The 24,975-nt window shown below is 50.0% G+C and overlaps 7 protein-coding genes across 8 annotated transcripts; 4 read left to right on the top strand and 3 right to left on the bottom strand.

Annotated features, from left to right (window-relative positions):
- Positions 1–1,300: 1,300 nt before the first annotated feature.
- Positions 1,301–5,399, bottom strand: L3040_004517 (uncharacterized protein; the record flags this gene model as incomplete). The annotated part of the gene is made up of 4 exons (XM_066155351.1): positions 1,301–2,556; positions 2,674–3,768; positions 3,820–4,655; positions 4,708–5,399. The coding sequence occupies 4 exons, from the start codon at positions 5,397–5,399 to the stop codon at positions 1,301–1,303; spliced, it is 3,879 nt and encodes a 1,292-aa protein (XP_066012015.1).
- A 444-nt stretch (positions 5,400–5,843) lies between these two features.
- Positions 5,844–7,849, top strand: L3040_004516 (uncharacterized protein; the record flags this gene model as incomplete). Its single annotated transcript, XM_066155346.1, has 3 exons — positions 5,844–6,412; positions 6,536–7,173; positions 7,239–7,849. The coding sequence occupies 3 exons, from the start codon at positions 5,844–5,846 to the stop codon at positions 7,847–7,849; spliced, it is 1,818 nt and encodes a 605-aa protein (XP_066012014.1).
- Positions 7,850–11,830: 3,981 nt separating this feature from the next.
- On the top strand, positions 11,831–13,564 carry L3040_004515 (uncharacterized protein; the record flags this gene model as incomplete). The annotated part of the gene is made up of 5 exons (XM_007291573.1): positions 11,831–11,930; positions 11,983–12,385; positions 12,438–12,608; positions 12,660–12,841; positions 12,906–13,564. The coding sequence occupies 5 exons, from the start codon at positions 11,831–11,833 to the stop codon at positions 13,562–13,564; spliced, it is 1,515 nt and encodes a 504-aa protein (XP_007291635.1).
- A 1,194-nt stretch (positions 13,565–14,758) lies between these two features.
- On the top strand, positions 14,759–16,540 carry L3040_004514 (uncharacterized protein; the record flags this gene model as incomplete). Of its 2 annotated transcripts, none has more annotated exons than XM_007291572.1 (1): positions 14,759–16,540. In XM_007291572.1, the coding sequence occupies one exon, from the start codon at positions 14,759–14,761 to the stop codon at positions 16,538–16,540; it is 1,782 nt and encodes a 593-aa protein (XP_007291634.1). The 2 variants fall into 2 exon arrangements, with proteins under 2 accessions (XP_007291634.1, XP_066012013.1); XM_066155336.1 differs by having other exon boundaries at positions 15,017–16,540.
- Positions 16,541–16,994: 454 nt separating this feature from the next.
- On the bottom strand, positions 16,995–18,823 carry L3040_004513 (uncharacterized protein; the record flags this gene model as incomplete). The annotated part of the gene is made up of 4 exons (XM_066155332.1): positions 16,995–17,665; positions 17,806–18,062; positions 18,231–18,363; positions 18,697–18,823. 4 exons carry the CDS (start codon positions 18,821–18,823, stop codon positions 16,995–16,997), a joined length of 1,188 nt encoding a protein of 395 aa, XP_066012012.1.
- Positions 18,824–19,308: 485 nt separating this feature from the next.
- On the bottom strand, positions 19,309–20,985 carry L3040_004512 (uncharacterized protein; the record flags this gene model as incomplete). The annotated part of the gene is made up of 2 exons (XM_066155330.1): positions 19,309–20,365; positions 20,414–20,985. 2 exons carry the CDS (start codon positions 20,983–20,985, stop codon positions 19,309–19,311), a joined length of 1,629 nt encoding a protein of 542 aa, XP_066012011.1.
- Positions 20,986–22,261: 1,276 nt separating this feature from the next.
- Positions 22,262–24,160, top strand: L3040_004511 (uncharacterized protein; the record flags this gene model as incomplete). The annotated part of the gene is made up of 4 exons (XM_007291570.2): positions 22,262–22,351; positions 22,444–23,196; positions 23,254–23,915; positions 24,004–24,160. 4 exons carry the CDS (start codon positions 22,262–22,264, stop codon positions 24,158–24,160), a joined length of 1,662 nt encoding a protein of 553 aa, XP_007291632.2.
- Between the last annotated feature and the right edge of the window lie 815 nt (positions 24,161–24,975).

Raw genomic sequence — 24,975 nt, 5'->3', positions numbered from 1 at the left:
TTACTTATGTATGTATGTTTTTGCTACGATCAGATAGGAGAATCGAGCATTTGTCTGAATTATGCTTGGGATTTTGAAGATTTTATTATTGTGTATGATAATGATGATGATGATGATGATCTAAATAGATACATATTCACTTGCACCTTTTCCCTCTTCTTCTCCTTCAAAATCTTTTATCGCCCAGTCGCGAAGCATTTCAGGTCAGTTAGGTCAGGTAAGAGTTGGGGGGGGGAGAGGGGAGGGGGGCAGTGGAAGAGGAGGAATAGGTAGGTATGTGTATTTAAAGCTGGAAAAAAAACAGTTGGAAAATTGGAGAGCGATAGAGCGAGCTGTCGTTCACTGCCCGTTTTCAGGATTCGGATTTAAACCTCGTACGGGCAATAGCTACATCCTTTTACACGCGTTCCGTTTTTTTTTTTCAATACTATGGAATTTTTTGAAGATTTCAATGGGCTACGGAGAGAGGCTCCATCGCCTGCCTGCCTGCCTCACTGGACTCTTACCTTCTTTCTCCCTCTTTCTCCCTCTCTCCCGTCTCTAGTGTAGGGCTTGATTGAATCTCGCCATGTCGCCTGCAGAGATACCCCATCATGTACCGTTACGAGAGATACTTCAGTAAAGCAATTGATGCATCGTCTTAAGATTATCACATATATATAAAGTACAACAATAACAACAACAACAACAACAGCGTCGGCAAGATCACAACGAGCGAATCTGTAAACGCAAGTTAATGTAAACAAGAATATTATTAGTTTTTGTTTATTATCTATTTACTTTGCCCCTTTTTTAACACATGTATCAGACTGCTCACTCAAAGCAACATTAGAGCGGACAAGGACATTGTTTTTCGTTAGACTGTGTTCGACTACACATCTCAGAGAAGTCTACGCGCATGATCTATTCTATTGATTCTCCGATTTCCGAACCAGTGTATGATCATTGGAAAGAGCAGAAATATCGATATCCTCCTGCCTGCCTAAATAGTTGGTTCGCTAAAGCATCCAAGGCCAAGAACGCCAAGAGCAGAAATCCGTGGATCTATGACGATATTGTAAGACTCGAATTTGCAGACGTGGCATTGTTGGATTCAATGAGACCAGGAAGAGTAGGGCCTCAGAAGGTCCAAGAATAGTCGGATAATATAATGTCCTGTGTAGGTCCCTGGGTGGGTAGTTCAGATATGGATATTACCGGAGCCCGGTACGGTAATGACAGGCTCTGATCTCGATAGATGGCGAGATTGATAGTAGGCTTGCGATCAGCAATTAGAGTGTATTCCACCCTGCCATCTCAGTTACCGAGCAGAAGAATCGAGGAAACTCCTGATCTGCTCACAGTCTCTACACTCCTTCTTCCTACATCCGTGACTCTTCCTCCTATCTATCGCCACATCCCACGCCGTCTTCCCTTCGCTTGTCTTCGAACTCACATTCGCGCCATACGCGACCAACACATCAACCGCATTGACCAAACCGTGGCTCACAGCAATATGCAACGGCGTCCTTCTCGTCATGATCATCTTGGCGTTGGCGTTGGCGCCCTTTTCCAGCAAGTAGTCTAGAATCTCTAGCTGGCCAGGCGTTATCAACGGGCTCCAAGACGTAGCTGCGAGGAGCAGTGGAGTGAGGCCCTCCGAATTCTCGACTTCGATGGTACGCAGAGAGTCGGGCTTATCAAGGAGCATACCGACAGCCCATGGGTCGTTGCGCCGGATAGCAAGGTGCAGTGGTCTGTTGTGTGTTCCGAGAGATGTAACGCCTACATCCGTTTTGTAGCTTGAGGAGAGAAGGAGAGCCAGTGCTTCGCGGCGATGGTGTTCAAGTGGCTGTGTGCCACCTCCCAGCAGCTTCAGAAGCGGTGCGTCTCCAGAGGGATCTTTCGCGTTGGGATTCGCTCCTGCTCCAAGTAATAGATAGATGACGGTGACATAGCCGCTCCAAAAATCTTGTTCGAAAGCCTCCAGTAGAGGTGTTTTCGAGGTTTTCTTTGACCTGACATTGACGTCGACGCCATGTTCAATCAAAGCCCTCAAGCACTTCGTATGTCTAGCGCTTGCTCCCCTCACTACATTGAAAATTGGGGCTAATCGAGGGTCTTTTTTTGTCCCTGGATTGCAGCCCGCGCGCAAAAGCATGCGAACCGCATCGGCATTTCCATTCTTGGTCTGCTCGCCGAGGTGATCGCAGGAGCGGTCCACCATTGGCAGCATACGCCCACGCATCTCGAAGGATTGCCGCGTTCTTGTTGACATGACTGAAGTGGAAACACTGGACGCTGTATCTTCGTAGACTTTCTTCATGTAGACGCTTGCTTTTTCTACTTTGGCACGAGGACGCTGGACTGGAGGAACTTGCGTGTTGTGCGAGTTGAGATTGTGGCCGGTCAAAGTGGGAGCTGGCGGAGCTTGGGGAGGGCCTCGCCCGGAGTCAAAGGATTTGCGTAAGGGGTTTACCTTAGGGCTATTGGGTTTGGTGGCTGGTCTGGCTTTGGAGGGTACTGAAGTTTTGGGAGGCTCTGGTGGTGTTTCCGGGTCGAGCATCTCTCCCTCCTCTGCGTAGCCGTGTAATCAGCAACTGCCAACACCTGATTGTCCCGAGAAGCAGGTGACTGTCACCAGAAATTTATAGACATTCATAGAAGGAAATTCTTGACTCTTTAAATACATACTGTATGATCTGACATTTTTGACGAAACTTGCAGTAACGTCCTTGGTAGTCACGGGAATAGAATGTCTTGTTGGTTTGGGAATTCCTCTTCCGTGGGTATGTGGAACTGGAGGTGGTGCCCCCGGAAGATCAAGAGTAGCAACGGTCCCATCGAACTGCTGCTGTACGCTTATTAGCTCGGCCGTGCTGGCATTTCGGTCCCGGCTTGGAGCATCTGTCGATATTCCTCGAGGGTTCATATCCAGAGTGCTATCATCCAGATTCTCGTCGCTCGTACACCGCTGAAGCTCTGGAACTGGCCGGAACAGGAGGTCTCTAAGGGCATTGGAATGGTGACTGGATGGTTCCGTGATCAAAGTCAAGAGCCCCTGAGGCCCGGTATTGAAGACACAGCCTTCATAAAGAGCCATGTCAGCAACTTTGGTATTTGAACGTGTATCATCTGAGCATCGACCGGGCGTATTTGAAGAGCTTCCGACGGATTGCTCGATGCTAGTCGTCAATAGTTCAAAAGGATCGCTTTCACACACCGCACTTATAGCGAACATGGGACTGGGACTGGGACTGAGTACGGCTTCGAGAGGATTCTGTGTATCGTAGGTCATATCGCCGCGAATGCTTGCATCTTTATGTGTTACATCGGATACTTCATGAGCCGAGTATTCTGGGAATGCTCCAGGCATGCTGTAGTAATAATGATCATTGTCATCAGGCATCTCTCCGAAGAGTGGCTCAGGCTCAATTTCGAAGGCTTCCTGGGTAACAGGTACAGGCATGAGAGTATCAGATATAGAATTCACATCAGGTGCTGATGAAAGCGGCGGTTCAGGTTCATATTGGGGAGGCTCAGGCGGGTGCGACGTCGAGTATGACCACGGTATCTTGAAGCTTGACAGTGTTGGAAGATTTGAGATGACGATGTTTGTTACGCGCTGATGTAGTGGGGACTGCGGAGGATACTGCGACGCTTTCGTCCGATCTTTTTTGACCGTTCGTGCATTTGACTTAGGTCTCTTGGATATTTTATCATCTGAACGCGGGTGGTAGACTCTCGGTGCTTTAACTATGCTATCTGCCTTCATAGTGGCGTCCTCGTCTAGGCTTCCGATTGAGGATGCATCCGATGTAGTCGAATCATCAAATATACAGCAATTGCCGCAGAAGGTTCCAGCCTGAGACAGACTGATAGCATGAAATAGTTGATTAGCTTCCGGTCTGTCACCTGGCTTGTCCGACAGCATGTCTTTAATCCATTGCATAGGGGCGTTATCGACCTTCGAGTAAGCCGCATTTTTCGTCAGGTGCTCAGTCCATTGGATGGCACCCTCGATGTTTTCGTATGCGTAATCCTCTCTCGTCCCATTTGTCTTGAAGAATGTGTGCATGGACTCCAAAGTGTGGCCCTGAAGAACTGTAGTCATCTCCAGGAACGTGACACCCAGAGACCAAATATCGGATGACCTCCCTCTGTTGGCTCCGCGGAAGACCTCCGGACTCTGATACCGAGCAGTCCGGGCATTGACAGTCCCCTTCGTCATACTCTCGTCGTCATCAAATTCGGTAGCTGCTCCAAAGTCTGCGATATAGATTTCACCTTTTTCGATCAGAATATTGCTGGGTTTGATATCCATGTGCCGAATATTCGAGTCGTGCAAGTAAGCCACAGCATGTGTGAGACACCCATAATATGTTCTCAAAATCGAACGCTCGGACGCGTTACTTTGTAGATCCGATGCCTGGTTTTGAAGATATTCCTTTAGATTGATGGAAGCCACAGGCTTCATGAGAACAGCCAGATACCGGGGATCGGTATAGCTTGCGAATATCTTGACCAGATGGATATGGTCTAATCTCTTGAGTATCTTGAGCTCTCTCTGAAACTCTTGTTGGATCGTATTGTCTTTATCAATGTCTCGCCGTCTCCGGATTCTTCTCCTTGCATAATATTGCTTGGAAGACAAGCTTTGTACTTTATCGACAGTACTAGATCCCCCAATTAGCGTGGTTTAGACCTCAAGAGTTGGTGAATTCTCACGCTTCACCTCCTCTACCAAGCCTTCCCAATGACCTGAAATACGAATCGCCAGAGGGAATATTCCAGTGTCGACTGTCCTCGCTACTTTCCATCTGACATGCAGGTGAGATTACGTGCTGCTGCAACTCCAGGAATTGACGGGAAGCATCTGGATCTTTCCTCAGGGCAGAAGGAAGCGCTCTACGGTCCAGGTAGGGCAGAGAGTTGTCCCCAAGGCCGAATGCGATGAATGCATACATCAGATCTCGCCGTTTCATCATTGACAGGATGGCATATGTACGTGGTCGGTCGCTAGCTCCAATGTGATCAATGTCTCGAAGACAGTCCGCTATGTCCTGGAAAGTCCTGTCATCGATCACCATCTTCAAACCATTAGCATCCACGCCAGCAGGCTGCTGACATAGTCGATCGAGTTCCTGGCAGGCTCTCTCTGCGGAGGTCAATACAGGGGACTGAGCAGACTCCATGTCTAGTAAGTAGTAACTTTCGAGTTTCTGGAAGTGGAAAGCTATGGTTGCCTTGGAGACCTCAATGATAATCGACAACGGATTTCGTGTAGAATAAGGCTGAGGCTGAGAACTCAGAACAGCGTCCGGCTGTTGGTGTCGGATCAGCTGATCGTCCGATGCATGTCTCCAAATTGGCAAGGAGCACCGTGTGTGCAGGATGCAATATGCATTCTGTTGGCCCATGACCGCATCGGGTTGGCGGCCAACATTCAAATATCATATGTGTACGGCTAGGCCGAGTGTCCAGCAGCAGAGAGGTAGTCGTCGACCTTCACACGTATTTGAAGCAAACCGAACGAACCTCCCTCCTATTTAGAGCCGAGCAGCTGCAGAATGTCAGGCTTTGACGTTGCTGCCGGGGCCGTTGGCTTCGCATCGCTTGGGATACTTGCACTCCAAGGATGTATCAAAGGGTTTGTTCTGTTGTCGACAGCACAGAATTTTGGCCAGGTCCGCATATCCCATATATCTCCATTCAAAGTCTCGATGTTCTGGGATTGAGTTCGCTCAGCGATCCCAGATGGCCCCTGAGCTCCTGGAACATTGAAAAATCCGGTGCTCATCTGCTAGTTAGGATGCCGATATGGTCCGGAGCGAGATCGAATTCGAGCAATATCGGCTATACAAATGGGCAGAAACAATCGGATTAGAAAGCGGGTCACCATCTCGCAACATGGACGTATGGACAATGGGGTAGCAGCCCTTCCCCTTTTCAAGTGTATCACGAGTACTCTGCTCCTCGCGAGATATTTAGAAACGATTTCTTTTGCTGATCTCTTGATTATCCAGTGGGAGATTGTCCACGGACACCTGAAAAAACTTGAGACGCTGCTGAATGACACAGACAATTTCAAATCAGAATATCGACTAGAGCTCGTCACAACGGAGGATAAACTTTCATCGGATGAGGTCGCACCCCCCAAGAAAAGCTTTCGGCATCTTTTCAAGCCAAGTTTCCATAACGAAACTGCTCGGACCTTACAGAAAGGAGTCAATGTCTGGAAACGTTTGAAGTGGGCTGCGATCGATAAGGACGGCGTCAGCTTGTTGGTCAATGACGTTCATCGATTTGTAGAAGACCTTTGGAACATGCTGCGGGATGAAGACCTTGCGTTTATGAGGAGCAGTATGGAGGCTCTCATGAGGCATGCAATATCTCAGACACAGGGCCCTAAAGAACTCTCAGATCTTGAAAGGTAGATATTGCGGGTGCCCAATTTTATCCAATTCTCGATACCTGAAGAAATTTGGAGGGCGTGTCTTGCCATTGTCCCGCGAATCTATTTTCACAAGGGAAATGCTGACTTTCTGATATCCAGACTTCTCAACTTCAAGCGCCAGGGCGACTCTAGATTTGAGGATGCCGCCATCCAATCGGCCCTCTCCTTGAAGCAACGTAGTGTAGTTCTTGGTTATCACGAGAACACTGAAACCTGTTCGAGCAATTCATTTTCTTCAAAGCCGCTCTCAAACAGTCTCTCAAGCGCGACCCTTGTTAGACCATCAAGAGGCTCAACCAGCCCTAGAACCTCGATTGCGACAAGGACCAGGAATCCTGGGGTGGCACTGTCGTACAAGTTCTTGAAGACAGAGCCGGGTTTGGGTCAAGATTCGAACTCGAGGCAGGTGGGATATTACGACGGCAAATTCGTGCTTGTTGAGTGGAAGGTGGTGGATAGAGGAGTCGAAACCAGGCTGAAGTATCGCATCAAAACTCTTGCAGCCTTGCTCCAAGAGATGAGCTCTGCCCCATTTCACTCCTTGACATGCTTGGGGTATTTGAAAGATCCAAAGTCCGGAAACTATGGGTACATATTCCAGGCTCCGCCCGAGACAACCAAGTTTATGTCTTTGGAGAAATTGTTAATTGGCCATACTCTGGCCCCGAGTCTAGATGATCGCTTGGATTTGGCCATCGCTATGACCGAGACGGTGCTCCAGCTACACACAGCAGGGTGTAAGTGATGGAGTCTTCCGTCTTCCTAGGCCCCGGTTGACGCGATGCTGACCCGTATCCCCCAGGGTTGCACAAAGGTGTGCGAGCAGACAACGTTATCTTCTTCCATCAAACGACAATAGATATCACAAAAGTCTATCTTGAGGGCTACGAGTACGCGCGAGCCGATAACCCAACTGATATGACAGAGGCTCCGGTCCCAGATCAGGGGGCAGACTTAACCCGGCACCCGGCATTGCTCAGAGCCAACCGAGCGCCCTTCCGAAAGGCATTCGACCTGTATGGACTGGGTTGTCTTTTGCTGGAGATTGGACTTTGGGAGCGTTTACCGACGATTCTGCTGCATTTTTCACGAAGGGAACATGACCCCACGATGACAGCACGCGTGTCACAGACAAGCTTGATATACGAAACGAAGGAAGAGATGGTAAGAGTGAACAAGTCGAAAGGAAAACTTCTCACAGATACCGGGCCCGGAAGTGTCGGAAAAGCTTTGGAATTTGCGGCAGGAAGAACATTCGCAAGTGTGGTGCGATCATGCCTGTCTGCCGCAGATGAGAAGAACGCCAGCACGTCTGGGGACTTGGGTGAAAAAGAGGAAGATATAGATCCGGACGACGAATGTATTGACCTCGAAATAGAGATTCTCGAGAAGCTGAAAAGGTGTCGGTCGTAGTGGTTTGGGCTTGCCGATTCAAGGATCAATCTCTTCCAGGGCATCAACCAAGCACTTTCGTGGCTCTTGGACTGAGTCCAAAATGAGCAAAGGGTTCATCCATATAAAGTATTTTTGCGATGGTGTTCGCTGCTCTGACTGAGATCTGCAACTCCGGGCGCAGGCTCATCCAGCTCTGCCCGCTGGCCTCACAATACGATTCTGTTCTGTAACCATCGATTGAAGATGTGATATTGTCGATGTTGTCGATATTGTCGACATTGTCGACCTTGCATTCAAGATACTTGTGTTCGTAGGGCCTTGGAGAGCGGCGCGTCCGTAAATCATTACGTAAAACCGATGATCATCTGAGATGAGGTGGAGGCCAAGTCCACTACTTACAGTAGTGAACCGGGACGGAAAATTCAAGCATCCGTGGCGGTGGATTATTGCAACACGTGCTCGGTTGATGGGCTCACCCCCGTCGCCTCCCTTTCCCACCTGATCAGACCGTCTTGTTTATTCTCGCTTCTCAGGACTCGACTTTGACCAAAATGTCATCAATCACCACAATTGCCTTTGTTACCCATGAATCGGATATGTTCTTACCCATTCTGCTTTTGCTTTCATCTGTTCCCCGCCTTCTCTCCGCTTCTACGGAAAAGTATAAATTACCTGTAATGAGGGGTCCCCGCAGCGGGGACTGCCGGCTTCTTAATTAGGTGGTGTATCAACAATTCGGCCGAGTCTAGCGGTGCAGTCTGCCGCTGGCGGCTGGATCAGGCCAAGATTTCCATTCCTCAAATTGATGTTCACAGAATGGACAAGAGAAAGGATACGGCATATTTTTTCAGGATATAGATGTGTCGTTGTCGTTGTTGTTATACTGTTTGTTCCTGCGTGAGCTAAGATTTCTCGCCAAGTGCAAGCAAGATCTGGGATCGATTAAAGCGTCATGAGGCCACAAGGCAAAAACAGGCACACACGCATAACACAGCCTCCTTCGCCACTTCCTTCGCCACTTCCTTCGCCACTTCCTTCGCCACTATTTTCGTATTAACTTCGCAACTTTTTTTGCTATTTTTAAGTCTTAATTTTATACTCTAATTTCTCCGCTATTTTACTTATATAAAAGCTAAGTCTTTACCGTTTGATCTAAAGCAAATTCAGCGAAATGGAAACTATTCTTAACCTTCCTCATGATACTGAGCACGTGCGCTCGATTCTTTTTACATTACCTTTACCTTTTTCACTTAGTTTAGCTGATTATAAGCTATTTTGGCCTCTTATCGATAACGTTTATTCCCTTCGAAATAAATCGCTACCTACATCAACAAAGCCTTACGTTTATTATTACGTCACGTGTCGATTCGAGCGTGCACGTGATGCTTCTCGGACTTCTACTTTTAGTCAACGAGGAGCTACTATTAAAAGAACCGAAAAAGGCGTTAAACCTCGCTGTAGCGTAGCGTTTTCTTTACGAGAATATAAAACTCACGTTGAATTTCATTCAGCTAATGGACGAGGAATAGCGCGGTCGGAAATAGTTCGGCACGAGCATTCATTAGACGAAAGTGACGCTAATAAGCGAAATGGACTCCTTCGAAACTTAGCGAAACAGCAAGCGGCGTCCGGTTACGCTCCCGCCGCGGTAGTTATTGCAATAAACGGCGGTAAAGGGCGTGCCGACGTTCAAAAAAAGCTTAAAGAAGCAGGTGGAGCATATTTTATTCGGCAAGACGTTATTAATAACGGCTTAGCGTAGCGCACGTCCAATCCTAATACGCTTTGGGTTTCGCTTTCGGCTAAAAGCGACGTTAGCGTACAAGCCAAGGAAGCGCTAGAAGCGCTAGATTCGCTTAGCTGGCTTAGCTGTCCAATCAATGCAATCGGACTCGACGGTCAACGAGGACAAGGGATTGTATTTGCGCTACCGACGCGATTAGAGATTTTAACTAAATTCGGCCACCTTACGCTAATCGATTCGACTCATAAAACGAACCAATTAGAATGGAAGCTTTTTACGATTATGGTTCGCGACCAATGGAGTGCTTAGCATGCGATAGCGCACGCACTTATGTCTTACGAATTTGGTGAATTAATTGCTGAATTCTTATTGGTTCTTAAACGATGGGCACCGAAGTGGGTTTTGCGCTACGTACTTAACGACGATTCAGGGGCCGAGCAACGCGCGTTTCGATTAGCTTTTCGGGGTTTAATCGATAGAGAAACAGAAGTAAGTCGTATTCTTTTAATAATTTTAATTCTAGCTAATTATTTAGATTTCTCATCTTCTTTGCAGAGTTCATTGTATGCGTACGATTAAGCGAAAACTCGATAGTAAAGATTGCGCTAAATCCCGAGCTGCACTAGTAGCTGCACTTTGTAATCGGCGAACTTTAATTAGCGCTCAACAATCTATCGATAACGCTATTCGATACGCACCGACCACCGAAAAAGCTAATTATATTCGAATCGAATGGGAAGCGAATTTATCAATGTGGGCTAACGCGTCACGCCAACATTCAGCGTTATTACTTCAAGTTCTTACTACTAATCCGAATGAAGCTTTTCATCGCTCGCTTAAAGCTTTAGCAGGTATAACTAAGCTGACTAAAAATTCGAAGTATTCTCTTTCAGGAATAATAAAAGTAATAGCGCAATGTACAGATCGATACGACGCTCGTGCTCGAAAGCTAGCTTACGATTGGTCTCGAAAAAAGCTTAGCCAAACGTTAGAATATCCGTGGCTATTAATTTTTCCGTACCCCGTGCAATTACTTTTATTAAACGAAATTAAGCGTGCGGAAGAGCTAGCGGAATTAAGAAAAGAAGTTCGCTTACCGGAATCCGGACGTTGCGATTGCGTTTTTGCACGTGCTTATTAGCTCCCTTGCAAGCACGTAATTTACGCTGATTCACTTGGATTTTTCGAAGAAGAAGTTGATTGGGAAGAATACGCTCGTCAATTCGACGAATCAAGTTACGAGATTTATTCGACGATTAGTGCTATCGAAGTAGAAGAAGACGAAGTTACGAGCCTTACACGTGATATTCGAACTAAATTAATTACAAGCGAAGCTTTAGATTCAGTTCGAACTCGATTTTTCGAAATATCGGAATTTAGCGAAACGTTAACGCCGGAAAATCGAAATATAATATTAAGTCGATGGGAAGCTGAATTAGCTGATTTTACAAGCGCATTTATTGGTCAATCGTTTACGGAGTGGTTAGAACGAGAATAATATAAGCTATACTTGATTAAGGTTAGAATGATCGGAAGTTCGGCGTCCGAGAGGCTGTGCAATGCGTGTGTGCCTGTTTTTGCCTTGTGGCCTCATGACGCTTTAATCGATCCCCAAGATCTGCTCCAGATCCAGAGTGCCACGAAAAGCTTCCACTTCCAGACGACTCCAGAGGCTCAAAACTCAAAAAGCAATGCCATGCCTCAAGGCCAAGGGTAAGTAAGGATCTGAATCTACTAAGCGACTTTGCTGAAGCTTACCCCGCTGTGGGGAAGTGGGCAGTGAGCTTTTTTCAACCTGCAGCTGTCGTGTATACCAGAAGTGGTGTACGACGGGCAATATGCAAAGAGATGAAGATGTGATTAGATATTTAATATTAAACTGATCTCTGAAGCTCTAAGGGGGATCAGAGGTTCAGTATAGATAGAGCTATGGAAATACTACGGAATCATAAGACGGCCTTCTTCGGGGTGTTCCGATGGAGCCTCTTGGAACTGCGCGGGATGGCTGGGCCATCCAGGGCGACTGGTGCTACGTATAGATTTAGACTCTTCCGCCATCCGAGCGGTTCGGCAGGTCCCCATCATTACTTAGCATTGCCTAAGTATTGCCTAGCATTTCGGTGAAGATCTCCCGTCACACATGACCTCTTCATGGTGGGCAAAGATGGGAGGAACGCCCAATCTAACGCATATAAATACGTCGTCCCGGCTTCAAAGTGTTACCGGGCAGTCAAGGACCACCAATTCTCTTCAAGATGGCTTTCAATAATATCCTTCTCGGTGCCTCCGCAGCCCTGTTAGTTACCAGAGCTTCGGCAGTCAATAATGGACTAGCCGTCACGCCTCAGATGGGATGTGAGTTGTTCATGTGTTTCCATATTTCCAGACAGCTGACATTTCACGCAAGGGAATAACTGGAACGCTCTTGGGTGTGACGTTTCCGAAGATCTCCTTGTCCAAACCGCGAATCTCATTGTTGACTACGGCCTGAAAGATCTCGGATATCACTACGTCGTATTGGACGACTGTTGGAGCTCCGGCCGGAATGCCTCGACCAACAATAGTCTCATTCCCGACGCCAAGAAATTTCCCCGTGGCATGGCAGCAGTCGCAGATGATATGCATGCGCTGGGACTGGGTTTCGGCATGTACTCTTCAGCTGGCAGATACACTTGTGCAAGGTATGAAGGCAGTCTTGGATATGAGGAAGTTGATGCTCAGACCTGGGCCGACTGGGGGGTCGATTATCTGAAATATGATAATTGCTATAACGAGGGTCAGGCAGGAGACCAATTGATCTCCGAGTCGCGGTAAGTCTCTTCGGAAGCGGGAGTGAGGAAGTGCTGACAGGTATGAATTTAGCTACCAGAAGATGGCAGATGCATTGAACGCCACCGGACGACCAATTCTCTATTCCTTGTGCAATTGGGGCGAGGACTACCCCTGGAACTGGGGCTCCACCATTGCCAACAGCTGGCGCATTTCAGGCGATATCTTTGATTACTGGGACACTTATGATCCCCGATGCCCTTGGTAAGTCTCCTCACTTTACCCATATTGACTCTCGCCAGCTGACAGGATCAGCGAGGGAGCTGATGCGTGGAACTGTGGCCTCCCCGGTTTCCACTGTTCGATCACAAACATCATGAATAAAGTCGCCTTCATCGTCTCGAAAGCCGAGCCAGGTGGATGGAATGACCTCGACATGCTCGAAGTCGGAAATGGAGCAATGACTGACGCTGAATACGTATCTCACTTCTCCATGTGTATGTCCTCCGCTGTTGCACCACCCCACGCCTCCCTCCCAAAAAGCTAAGCGAGACAACGTAGGGTCTGCCGTAAAATCTCCTCTCATAATGGGCAACGACATCCGCGAGATCGCGCCCCAAGATCTCTCTATCCTCTCCAACGCAGCCGTTATAGCAGTCAACCAAGACCCTCTCGGCCAATCCGCCTCCCGGCGCTGGATGCGCGTCCCGGGCAGCACAAGCCCCTACGCCGGCCCTGCTCTCCAGCTCTGGACCGGTAACCTGCAATCGACGACCGACAGCGACCAAAACGACGTGCTCGTCCTGATGATCAACGGCTTGGACGAGCCGACAACCATGAACGCCTCGCTCGCCGAGATCTTCGCCGACAGCGGACCCGCGGGCAAGGCCCCACAGATCCAGATGAGCTGGGAAGTGAGAGACCTGTGGGCGAACCGCATGAGTGATGAGACTGCAGCCGCGATTATTGCTGCATCGGCCGCGACGGGTAATGCTACGACTGGGTATAATGTCACGACGGTTGAAGGTGACACTAGATACAATGCTACAGCCACAAGCTACAAGCAGGGATTGGCGGATAAGAATGAGTTGTTGTTGGGCAATGTGACAACGACCGTTATGCCTGGTGGCACTGTGAGCGCCATTGTGGAGGCTCATGGGGTTGCGATGTATAGACTGAGATATGCGGGTGGTGGCAAGAGGAAGAGAGAAGAGTTGTGACAAATTCAGGGCTACCGGTCTTTCGAATAGAGGGTACAGACTCTTAGTGATTTTAAACTAATCATTGAATTATATAATCACAAATGAATCCCAAAGTGTTTCTAACTCTAATGTTTTTCTGGGTCATAAGATTTGCGCAAGCATCCTCGCTCATCTCACGCTGTGACCCGCAATCACTTCACTAATCTAAACCGCGCATTCTAACAGTACCCGTACAATGACACTACTGTTCCAAGAATTTACTTGGATAAATTAAAAAAAGAAAATAGTACTTAAAGTGTCGTTTGGATTGAATGTTTTCAATAAAGTCAAGCTAAGGGCGGGCATAAAATATACGGCTTCGCACTTACCGTAATACGTAGAGTAAGTAAAAAGATAATGTGATTGATATTCCCATGGCAAGAAGCAGAAGCGATACGAAAGGAGCAAGTAGCGAGCGTGAGCTCCCGCATCGAAGGGACATAGTAATAGAGCCCCAGAGTATGAGTACGAGGATGCATGTCAGAGGAAGCGTATTGGCCTTTCTGGATTTTTGAGATGCAAGACAAGACTCTGGTGTAAGGTGACAGGTATGACTGGACATTACCCTTGAATCTAAAACACAATATTCGTAACTTCGATGACTGGCAGTGATGTGCAAGCCAAGACCATCCAAGTAGTGATGTAGAACAACAAAACATATTGACATAGGATAAATAGGATAAATAAGGAGAAGAAGTAGAGAAGAAGATAACTGAGCAAATAATAATGAGCTCCGAAAAATACATGCTTCACATTGCTTTGGAAAGGTATCCAAGCAAAGCACCCGTGTGAAGAATTGATCCATGCTTGAAATGATCCAAAAGCAAGAAATCTGGGAATGGCTAGCAGAACGATCTATAAATTGGAAGCCAAAATAGTCGAACTCTCAAATTATATTGGAGCAGGGGTCGATCTTGAGTACCAAAAGGAGATGTGCCTTCCAGGAGCATGTTAAGAAAGGTGGCCAGGCGGATAGGAACTTCCCAGCTCAAGTTACCGTAACTTCATATTGATAAGGGTTTGAGTTAGTTGGATTGATTATCGTTGCCGTTGAAATAGTGCCAATTAAGCGAACCCAGGATCTCGGGAGACATCCGCATCTGCCTCGACCTAGCCTTGACGGCTTCTTTCTCATTTTCACCCTGCTCAACACCATCACAACCTCAAAATCCAATGAAGCCCCAATGGACAGCCATATCAGCCAGCAGGCCGCGGTCTCTTCAAAAACCAACTTGCATACCTCGCCACGCTAACTTCAGCCAACGCGGAATCTCCGCCGCCGCAAGAGATTTCTCAGCCTCGCATTGCACGGCTCCGAGAAAAGCTCCCCATAGCTCTCCACGATGCTCCAATGCTCCGCGCAGCTACAACAAACAAGTCTTCCCTCAAAAACGGCCCTTCTCGACGATCAGGCATAGAAATGATGGCGCAATGGCACAGCACAAAGAGACCGTGGAGGAGATATCAGCAACCGTAGCGTCCTACCATGCCCGCGGCGAGAAGTTCCGCATCTACCATGGCAGCACAAACAGCACCCGTCCGAACGCAAAGAAGAATCTGGTAGACACCAGCGCCCTCTCGCATGTCCTCCATATCGACCCAGAAACTAAGACATGCCTAGTCGAGCCCAACGTGCCTATGGACCGGCTCGTAGAAGCGACAATGGCATACGGGCTCGTCCCCCCTGTTGTGATGGAATTTCCAGGCATCACAGTCGGAGGGGGCTATTCTGGTACAAGCGGAGAAAGCAGTTCCTTCAAACATGGATTTTTTGATCAGACGATCAATTGGGTAGAGATGATCCTCGCGGATGGAGAAGTCGTGCGACTGTCTCCGACCGAGAAAGGAGACCTATTTCATGGCGCTGCGGGTGCTGTAGGGACGTTTGGAGTCACTACGTTGGTGGAGATACAGCTACAGGATGCGAAGAAGTACGTAGAGACGACGTACCACCCCGTGCAAAGCATGGAAGAGGCCATCGCGAAATGCAAGTTTTTTACTAAGCCCTCGTCGAAAGAGGATTACGTTGACGGCATCATGTTCTCGCAGACACAAGGGGCCATCATCACCGGGCGACTGACCGACACGCCCAAATCAGATCTAGAACTGCAGTGTTTCAGCGCGGCCTCCGATCCTTGGTTCTACTTGCACGTCCAAGAAACGGTGAACGCAAATTTCGCGCCTGTGAGTGAGATCATCCCGTTGGCCGAATACCTATTCAGATATGACCGTGGTGGGTTCTGGGTGGGCAAGAGCGCGTTTGAGTACTTTAAATTCCCGTTCAATAAGTTCACCAGACGGTGGCTAGACGACTTCCTGCACACGCGTATGATGTACACAGCACTACACGCAAGCGGGCAGTCGAAGAAATACGTGGTGCAAGACTTGGCGCTACCCTACGACACAGTTGAAGTATTCGTCAAGTACACCGACGAGGAGTTTGGGATCTGGCCGCTGTGGCTGTGTCCACTGAAGCAGAGTAAACTGCCAACGATGCATCCGCATTACCCATCTTCCTCTTCATCCTCCCTATCCCCCCGAGGAGAGCATGAGACCTTGGAACCACTGCTCAACATCGGCCTCTGGGGTCCCGGCCCAGAAAATCACACAGACTTCATCACCAAGAACCGCCTTCTGGAAGCCAAGCTCAAGCAGCTCGGCGGCATGAAGTGGCTGTACGCGCACACCTACTACTCCGAAGACGAGTTCTGGTCGCAGTTTGACCGGGAGTGGTACGAGGCGCTGCGGAGGAAGTACAGGGCCGAGGGCATGCCGAGCGTTTATGAGAAGGTTAAGGTAGTAGAGGAGGTTGCGGAGACTGGAAGGGAGGAGAAGGAGAAGGGATGGCCGTGGGGCGGCTTTCATGGGATCAGGAAGGCAATTGAGAGTAGGAGCTATGTGGAGGCGAGGAGGAGTACGTGGAAGACGCTCGAGAGGCCAAAGGTGGAGAATTAGATGTTTGTGTGTGTATGCGTATATGTATTATCTGAACCGAACCGAACAGCTTGTTCTTTCTGTATTGAATAGATAGGATAGGTATATGGATAGGTAACTTGGCTGTAAGAATAGAGCAAGTTATAGATTTCTCTGAGAAGAGAGGAAACTCATTGTGATCGCAATTTTTAAAGGCTCTAATCATACGTACAATTACAAGAAGATTATTCTTGCGTTATCTGTGTGTTCTCCCATGGCATGGGCTATGATTGATTTGTGCGACGGCTAGCTGCCCCCGCCTGCCTGCCTATTTTGCCCTCGGCGAATCCTGTACCTCGCTTGGCAACCCCTTTTTAATAAAGCTCTAGATTGAATACACATTCTTCCATCCACAATTCTTCGTCTAATCTATTGATCTATTAATCTATTTCAACCATCAACCCCCAGCCCCTAGCACCGAGCCCCCGGCGCCAGTTTAAAAGTTACTAGCGATCCAACTCTTCACCATCTTCGCCATTACCCCCTCGTCCTTCTCCTTATACCCTATCTGCAGATCAAGGTTCGGCTGGTCGTGATACTCGCCAGCCAGCACGTGAAACTCGAGGCCCATGGCGTCGTCACCCGCGCCCTCAGTTCCCGCGCGGACCTTCGCCGCAAAGTCGATGATGCTGTCACGCAAGACCTCTTCCCTTCCACCCAGGATCAGCATCTTGCTGACCGGCAGCCCGGTCCACCACTCCGGCTGCGCGGATAGCGCCTCGTTGTAGCTATCCTTGCCATCGTGGTGGGGCCATGGGGAGCCCATGAAGGCGCTGGACCAGGACGTGCCGGAGGGGATGGACACGCAGTCCTTCCACGCGTTCTCGACGTAGGACCGGGCGGCTGTGTCGAAGGAGATCCAGGGGCTGATGAGCACGATGCCCTTGAACTTTTGCTTCTCGGGGAGGGTGACTGCCGGGATGGGGAGGGAGGCAGAGGGGTGCGGGTGCGAGATGTGCGAGAGGAGGGCCACGCAGAGGTTGGCGCCCGCTGAGTCACCGGAGATGACGATCGAGGAGGGAGCGTAGTGCAGCGTGTGTAGGACGTGGTTTAGTAGGGAAGCGGCCTGCTGCAGCTGGCGAGGGTAGATGGCACCGGGTGCTAGATCTACATTTTTGTATCAGCACCTTCACCCATCACCCATCACCCATCACCCATTCCTTTTTTCTCTATCCGTCTCTTCATCTCTGTTCTCGCTCTCTCTCAGATGATAAGTTAGAGGAAGGTTGGAAGATATCATCACCTACCGTAGCTCAAGAACAAACAACTCGCATCTTTCCCCTCCCGCTCCAGCACACCGACGACCTGGAACATGAAATCCACCATGCATTCGCTCGCTGGCATCACAAACCCGCCGCCGTGGAAGTTGATGAGCAGATTGGAAGCGTGGGGCTTGCCAATCCAGTGCGCAAGCGTACCGTCGGATAGGACCTCGGAGGAGGGTTGCTGGCCACGCTTTTTGCAGATGGCCCTGTAGGCATCGTCTGTTGGGGGATTGACGTAGCTAAATTTAGAGGTATCAGCATTGCGTTTCTATTTGGAACAGGAGAAAGGTAGGGAGGGGTACGAGGGGGTGAGAAGGGAAGAGGAGAAGAAGGGACGGGATGGTTTAAGGGTATGAGGAAGAGACACTGAACGTCGATAAGGAGAAAAGGAGAAAAGGAAGACAAACTGCTGCTGCCTCGGAGTCAAATTTTCAATTAAAGTGCGGATGCCCGCTAGAACGACATAGCGATAATAGCTCTCGGGCCTGCGCTCTTTTGCGTACCAGACCCCCGTGAACAGGGCGAGAAGCGTGTTGGTTACTTCGTGAACAAAACGTCAGTACAAGGGTCCGATTTCTCGCGTAAAGAATGCCTCCAGTCCACCTTTCTCCAAGAAAATGAGAACAATTTGACTTCAAGAGAGGGTGAGTGATGAGAGAGAAAGAAAAGTAAAAAGAGGGGGGAAATTTATATTCGACAAATTGAAATGGGTGGCCAAGTAAGGTAATGGGCTGACTGCGGTCCGGTATTCGCTTCATCGATAAAACAATTAACAGGAAAGGTAACCAAAAATAGGACCGAGAAAGAAACAAGCAACAGAAACAAGTAGCGCAGATGAAGTAGGCAGATCAAAGTTAAGGTTAGGTTACATACGAGTCGCGACAAGGGCAGTTCCAATACCCAACTTCTCCAGCAAGCTCAAGTCCCGCGCCGTGGCCTTTTGCGAGCGGTACGACGAGGACTTGCTGCTGATGCGGCTGTTTAAATCTGGACCTGCCATATTTTGCTGGGTTATTTGTAAAGGTGGAGAGAGAAGGAGAGAGAGAGGGAGAGAGAAAGAAAGAGATGAGTTAGATTTGTTGACATGGAGGTCTGTAGTTAAATACGAAGTATAGACTAGTTTCAGGTTGGGTTTGGAGTGACGATCTAGTGACGAGCCGAGGTCGATGTATTTGGTTGGTGCTCCCGGCTTCCCGGAGGAAGAAGAACCCAGGCGAAGGTACCTGTGGTAATGGGTGACAAAGTGAGCTACGTATCGATCTCTAAACCTTTCTAATTGCTTACGCAAGACTGCGTTATAGGGCATATAGGGAGCTACCAAACCCCCGTCATTCAAGTCTCATACAGTACAACGATTACGGGCTCGAAGTACCGAGGCAAGACTCACCGAGGATGCTGCGATCAACAAGCATCTGACGAGGCGAGGTGGAGTTGGTCGCGAATGCGGGATCATTCCAGACAGAAGTTCGTGTACGATGAAACTCTTTACTTCAGCTTCTGCATCCCCCGCTTCCTCTTCCCGCCCACCTCTCTGCCCTCCTCAATCTCCAGCATGGCCTCCCTCTTCTTCTCACCCACCAGCTTCAGCGCTTCCCTGACAACCCGCGTCTCAAGATTCACGCCCTCCTCCTCCCATCTCTCCAGTTCCCTGCCCACTCTACCCTCGATGGCCTGTACGAGCTGCACGTCCCTCTGCCCTACGAATGTTACCGCGTCTCCTTTTCGGCCCGCACGAGCGGTACGGCCGACGCGGTGGATGTAATCGTCGGGGTCGCGGGGGATGTCATAGTTGATGACGAGGCCGACTTCTGGGATGTCGAGACCACGCGCTGCGACGTCTGTTGCGACCAGGATGCGGGCGGCCGAGGCGCGGAAACGGCCGAGGTTATCGATTCGTTGGCGCTGGGGAAGTTTGGAGTGCAAGGCTGTTACTCTGTGCTCCAGCAGCCGTAGCAGGTGGGTCAGGTAGTCGGCCGTAGCCGTTCGGTTGCAAAATATAATGACCGATTTCTGCAGGTTGACATCTGTGAGCAGGAACATGTGGAGGTAGTGTTCGCGGTGTGTGACTGGAACTTGGAGATGCATTTGACGTAGCTGCGCCGGAATAGCGAGTTTCTGCGTGTCGACTTCACAGACAAACACAGGTGGTTTCCCAGGCGTCCGAGGCATATCCTTGAGCGCGCGCACTTCCGGGGTAATGGTAGCTGTGAAGAGGAGGGTTTGTCGCTTCGCAGGTGAAGGTAGGATGGAGAAGCATTCTTCGACATCTGGAAGCATGCTGCCCACGCTCCCACTGGCAAGTAACCTATCGGCTTCATCGAGGACGACCATGCGTACACGGCGAAGCCCGCAGATGGTATCTTCGCCCGAAGTTCTTATATGGTCTGCCAGTCGGCCGGGAGTAGCGATTACGATGTGTGGGCGTTGGGCGAGTGCAGTGGCTTGTGGTCGCATGTCTGAGCCTCCTGTGATGAGTACGGCTTTTAGTTGCTGAGGCGAGGAGATGGCTTTGATCTGCTCGTAGATTTGCAGCGCAAGCTCCCTGTTTTCATCAGCCAGATTCCAATACGTTCAATTTTAAGAATAGTACCTAGTCGGTGTCAAAACGACAGCAAATATCCCAAATGGGTCCTCCGCCCACGTCTGCAAAATGGGCACCGCAAAAGCCACCGTCTTTCCGGATCCAGTCCTGCTCCCTCCAATACAATCCCTCCCCTTGAGTATCTCCGGGATACAGCCTTTCTGAATGCCCGTCGGTCGATTAATGGCCATTCTCTCCAACGCGCCCACAAGCCAGGGTTTTACGTCCAGCGAGGCAAAGCTCGTTTGGCGATCGACTGAGACTGAAATGCCTGCATTCTCTGCATGCTTCTCTGTCACATCTTCTTGAACCAGAGTCGGAGCCTGAATCTTGGATTTGAACCGCGAAGGTACAGAGAGAGCAGATTTGAAGGTGGCATCTTCTTCCATCTCGATCGCTGGAGCGACTTTCCTACGTTTTCGCGAGCCATGGCTGTCGAGAGAGTCGCTGTCGAGGGAGTCGGACTCAGATCCTGATCCCTCGGACGAAGAATTGGACGACTGATCTGGAAAATCGGAGGCATCGTGAAGTAGTTGTTTGCCAGGGGCAGGCCGCGCTTGTACTTTTGTTGAGGGAGCCATCGTTGATTTCTGGTTGCGGTTGGTCGCTTGAGGCCCTGATCAAGTTTTAAGGTTTTTGGGAAGATTTCACATTCCAAAAAATCCTTATCTTAACCGAGCCGCGCGCTTAAGATAACGAGGATATGCGGGGCCATCCATGCCATGCTAATATGAAACATTAGGACTTGGGGGCTGGACTTCTGCCAAACAATTGTAGGTACCTCCGTATGTTTCTATGCTAATTATAAAATACTTTTCTTTTTTTTGGGATCGGGACGCGAATCAGCAAGCAAGGTTATTGTGCAGCTTGCACTGGATGTGCTCTTTACTCCGTATCCGCTCACCCAGAGCTGGTCTGGTGGTGTTGAGGGCACGTCAGCTGACAGGCAGGTCCTGCCTGAATCCTGAATCCTTCAACCGGGTATCAGACAGCAAGACGATACCACTTCAGATCGACTCAGCTTGAGATGATAGGTACCGGTAAAAGGTCTCAGTCTCAGCATCTGCGACATTCCAAAAGCCAATCAATACGATGAACGATTCCGTATGCTTACCGTAATGTAATAATGAATGACCCGGCATGACCGTGACTGCAGTGTCTTTCTGCTGCCATCAATCAGTCGGCCCAGGCCAGGCCAGGCTAGGCCAGCCGAGACCAGGCTAGCCCAGGCTAGCCCAGCCCGGCCCAGCCCAGCCCAACCCAACCGGCGTCAGAACCCCAACTTTGTCACTTGGAGAACTACTACCTACCTCTCCCCTCACTACTGTGTGATACGAATGATTGCCTACCTACCGTATCTACCTCCCAACACTACCAACGACCAACGACCAGCGACCAGGAAGGATATGCAGTAGCCGTCGTCAACCTCAATCAACTCATCTCAACTCGACTCGACTCAACTCAACTCCATTCCACTCTACTCCCCTCCACGCCTCAACGGCCGACCGGTAGGGTGACGGCAAGCTTGAAACACAGCGTTACGCAGGCAGGCCTTTCCCCAGAGCAGCGTACAGATAGACACAAAGGCAGACGCAGAAGCGGACGCGGACGCCCAAAGCCAAAGGGAAAAGAAAGATAGTAAGAGGCAAAGCAAGCCTCTGCTGTACTCTACTCTGCCATACCGAGACCTTCCCGCCTCGACTCACTCGACTCAAGAAGCTCGAAGCCTCAAACCCTCTCCAGTCCTCGAGTCCCTCGATTCCCAGCCATTCTACCTACCTACCTACCTACCTATTATATTCTTTCCTCCCGACTCACCCGGCCTGCTGCCAGTGGCAGACAGGTCTGCCCGGCGCGATGCAACAGAATATCTCATCAGAAACTGGCTCTGGTGCCATAGAAGACAAAGCCTTGCCGCCACTTCCAGTCTCCGCTCCAGCTCAATTTGTATGATTTTTTGTTTATTTGTTTGTCTAGTAGCCTGCGCAACTCCTACCAAGTCCAGTCCAGTCCACGAATCCAATGCTGACCCTTCAAAGCCGCCACACCCATCAGACCCCTTCTTTCAACCCAAAATGTCCTCGCCAGCACCTCTCCTCCGGCCTCCCGTCCCTAGCTCTCGCTCCAATGGCGGTGCTCGAACTCCCAGATTAGGCCTCGCCATTCCACCTTCACCCACCGCCAGACCCGTCAATGGCGCTGCTACCCGCCCACCAGGTCTCTCGCTACAGATGCCTAGCATACCATCTAGACCAGCCCTACCTCGATTACAACTAGCTACCCCGATGGGGACTAGTCAGGCGCCGTACGAGCAACCGCCTTTACAAAATGGCCGTCCCAGTGTACAGGGTACTACGGGCTATGCAGCGAGTGGAGGAAGTGAGAGCAGTGCTCCAAATTCGAGGTCGGGAAGCTCCGCTCCGTCAGACGGTCGAGCCAGTGGGCCCACATCGGCAGGCTCACAATTCTCTGCGTTTTCTCTGGCATCTCAGTATGGGTTACAGCCGCAAGGTACGCCCGACCCATCATCAGCTGTGGGCTCTCTATATTCAGAGCGTAGCGAAGGTGGGGTGGTACCGGATCGAGATGGAGGCATGACCGGACTCGAAGCATTCGACAAATTGAGCTTAGAGCGGGGGAGAACACTCGACGTGGAAGAACTGGACGATGACGGCTGGCGTGTAGCAAGCATGGAGAAACGCATTGAGGAAATAAGCAGCTTAGGAGAAGGGGCCGGAGGTGCAGTTACAAAATGCGTTCTGAAAGGCGGCAAGACAATATTTGCTCTCAAGGTCCGACCGTGAACCTCTGCTACCAAAAACCTCAAGACTTCGCTAATGAACCTCTAGATCATCACAACAAACCCTGATCCGGATGTCAAGAAGCAGATCGTCCGCGAACTAGGCTTCAATAAAGACTGCGCCAGCGAGCACATCTGCCGCTACTACGGCGCCTTCGTCGAGCCCTCAACCGCCACCATCTCCATCGCAATGGAGTTTTGCGAAGGCGGTTCCCTTGACAGCATCTACCGCGAAGTAAAGAAGCTCGGTGGGCGCACCGGCGAGAAAGTACTTGGCAAGATATCCGAAGGCGTTTTGAACGGCCTGACATATCTCCACGGCAAGAAAATCATCCACAGAGACATCAAACCAAGCAATATCTTGCTATGCCGCAACGGCCAAGTCAAGCTGTGTGATTTTGGGGTGAGTGGCGAATTTGGAACGAAAGGGGACGCGAATACATTTATCGGGACGTCGTATTACATGGCACCTGAACGGATTACGGGACAATCTTATACCATCACCTCCGACGTGTGGTCGACAGGCGTTACTTTGCTGGAAGTCGCACAGCATCGCTTCCCGTTCCCAGCGGACGGCACGGAGATGCAGCCCAGGGCTGGTCTTATCGATCTACTGACTTACATCGTGCGGCAGCCGATTCCGAAGCTCAAGGATGAGCCGGACGCAGGGATAAAGTGGACGGATAACTTTAAATATTTCATTGAGTGCTGGTAGGTCTTCTCTACCATCTCTCCCTTGACGCCCTCCCTTTCTGCATAATCTTCCAAGACAGTACGGCTGACGCCCTAATGCCCACAGCCTTGAGAAGGAACCCTCCCGCCGCGCTTCCCCCTGGCGCATGCTCGAGCACCCCTGGATGATCGAGATGCGTTCCAAGCGCGTCAACATGTCGCACTTCCTTTCCACCGTTTGGGGCTGGGAGGAGAAAAAGGAGAAGGAGCGGGAGCGCAAATGACTACCTGGCTCCGGGGAACCTCCTGCCCGCTCGACCTCTCGGAAGGAGAACGGTATGAGCAAAGGCGACGAGGAAAATCCCCAAGCCCGCCCTCCGAAACAGCGTCCTGCCCGCCCGGTGTGCGTGCGGTTCAGTTCGGCCATAGGGTCGCAAGGCCAGATGAGCGTTATCGCGGAACAAGAGTAGTGTTCTAAGCATGTCTTGCTCAGCTGCCTTGCGAGGCAGGGACATGTTAGTTGCGAATGAGCGAATGCATGGTGGGGGGATGGAGTAAGTACTCTATTAAAGAACTCGCTAGTCTAGCGAGCGAGGGAGCAGGAAGGGTGCTTGGGGGTCGGGGGGGGGGGGGGGGGGGGGGGGGGGGGGGGGGGGGGGGGGAACAGGTTTCCAGTAGCGAGTGGGTGTGGGGGACCGGAGGCGAGTAACCTTGCCATTTACCTAGTTCTAGGTATGGAAAGGATAGACGGGCGGAATTTTGAGATGGGGAGATTTTGGAGGTGGAATTGTAAGATTCAAACGATTGTGAGATGGGAGTATGAAATGGGATTGGGAACTGGGAGATGGATGGGCTGTGGTAGGCAAGCCTCAGCTGAGCAGGCGTTAAAGGCTAGTACCGGTCAGTTTCTATACCAAAATCGAAACGAAAAATCAAGTTTCACAAGCAGCTGAGAGGTGTGCAATTCGTGTACGTGCTGTGAGGAAGTGATAGTCGGGTAACAAAACATGGTTGTTGTACAATACTTGGACCACATTCAAAACAGCGCGTAGCTGACCCCGGAACGAGCACCCCATGTGCCCATACAATTTGAAAATTT

The sequence above is a fragment of the Drepanopeziza brunnea genome, assembly GCF_022702325.1.
Source record: "Drepanopeziza brunnea f. sp. 'multigermtubi' strain 214-2 chromosome Unknown ctg6, whole genome shotgun sequence".
Taxonomy (NCBI): Eukaryota; Fungi; Ascomycota; class Leotiomycetes; order Helotiales; family Drepanopezizaceae; genus Drepanopeziza; species Drepanopeziza brunnea.
Note: the sequence above shows the minus strand (reverse complement) of the source record. Positions and strands in the feature narration are given on the sequence as shown.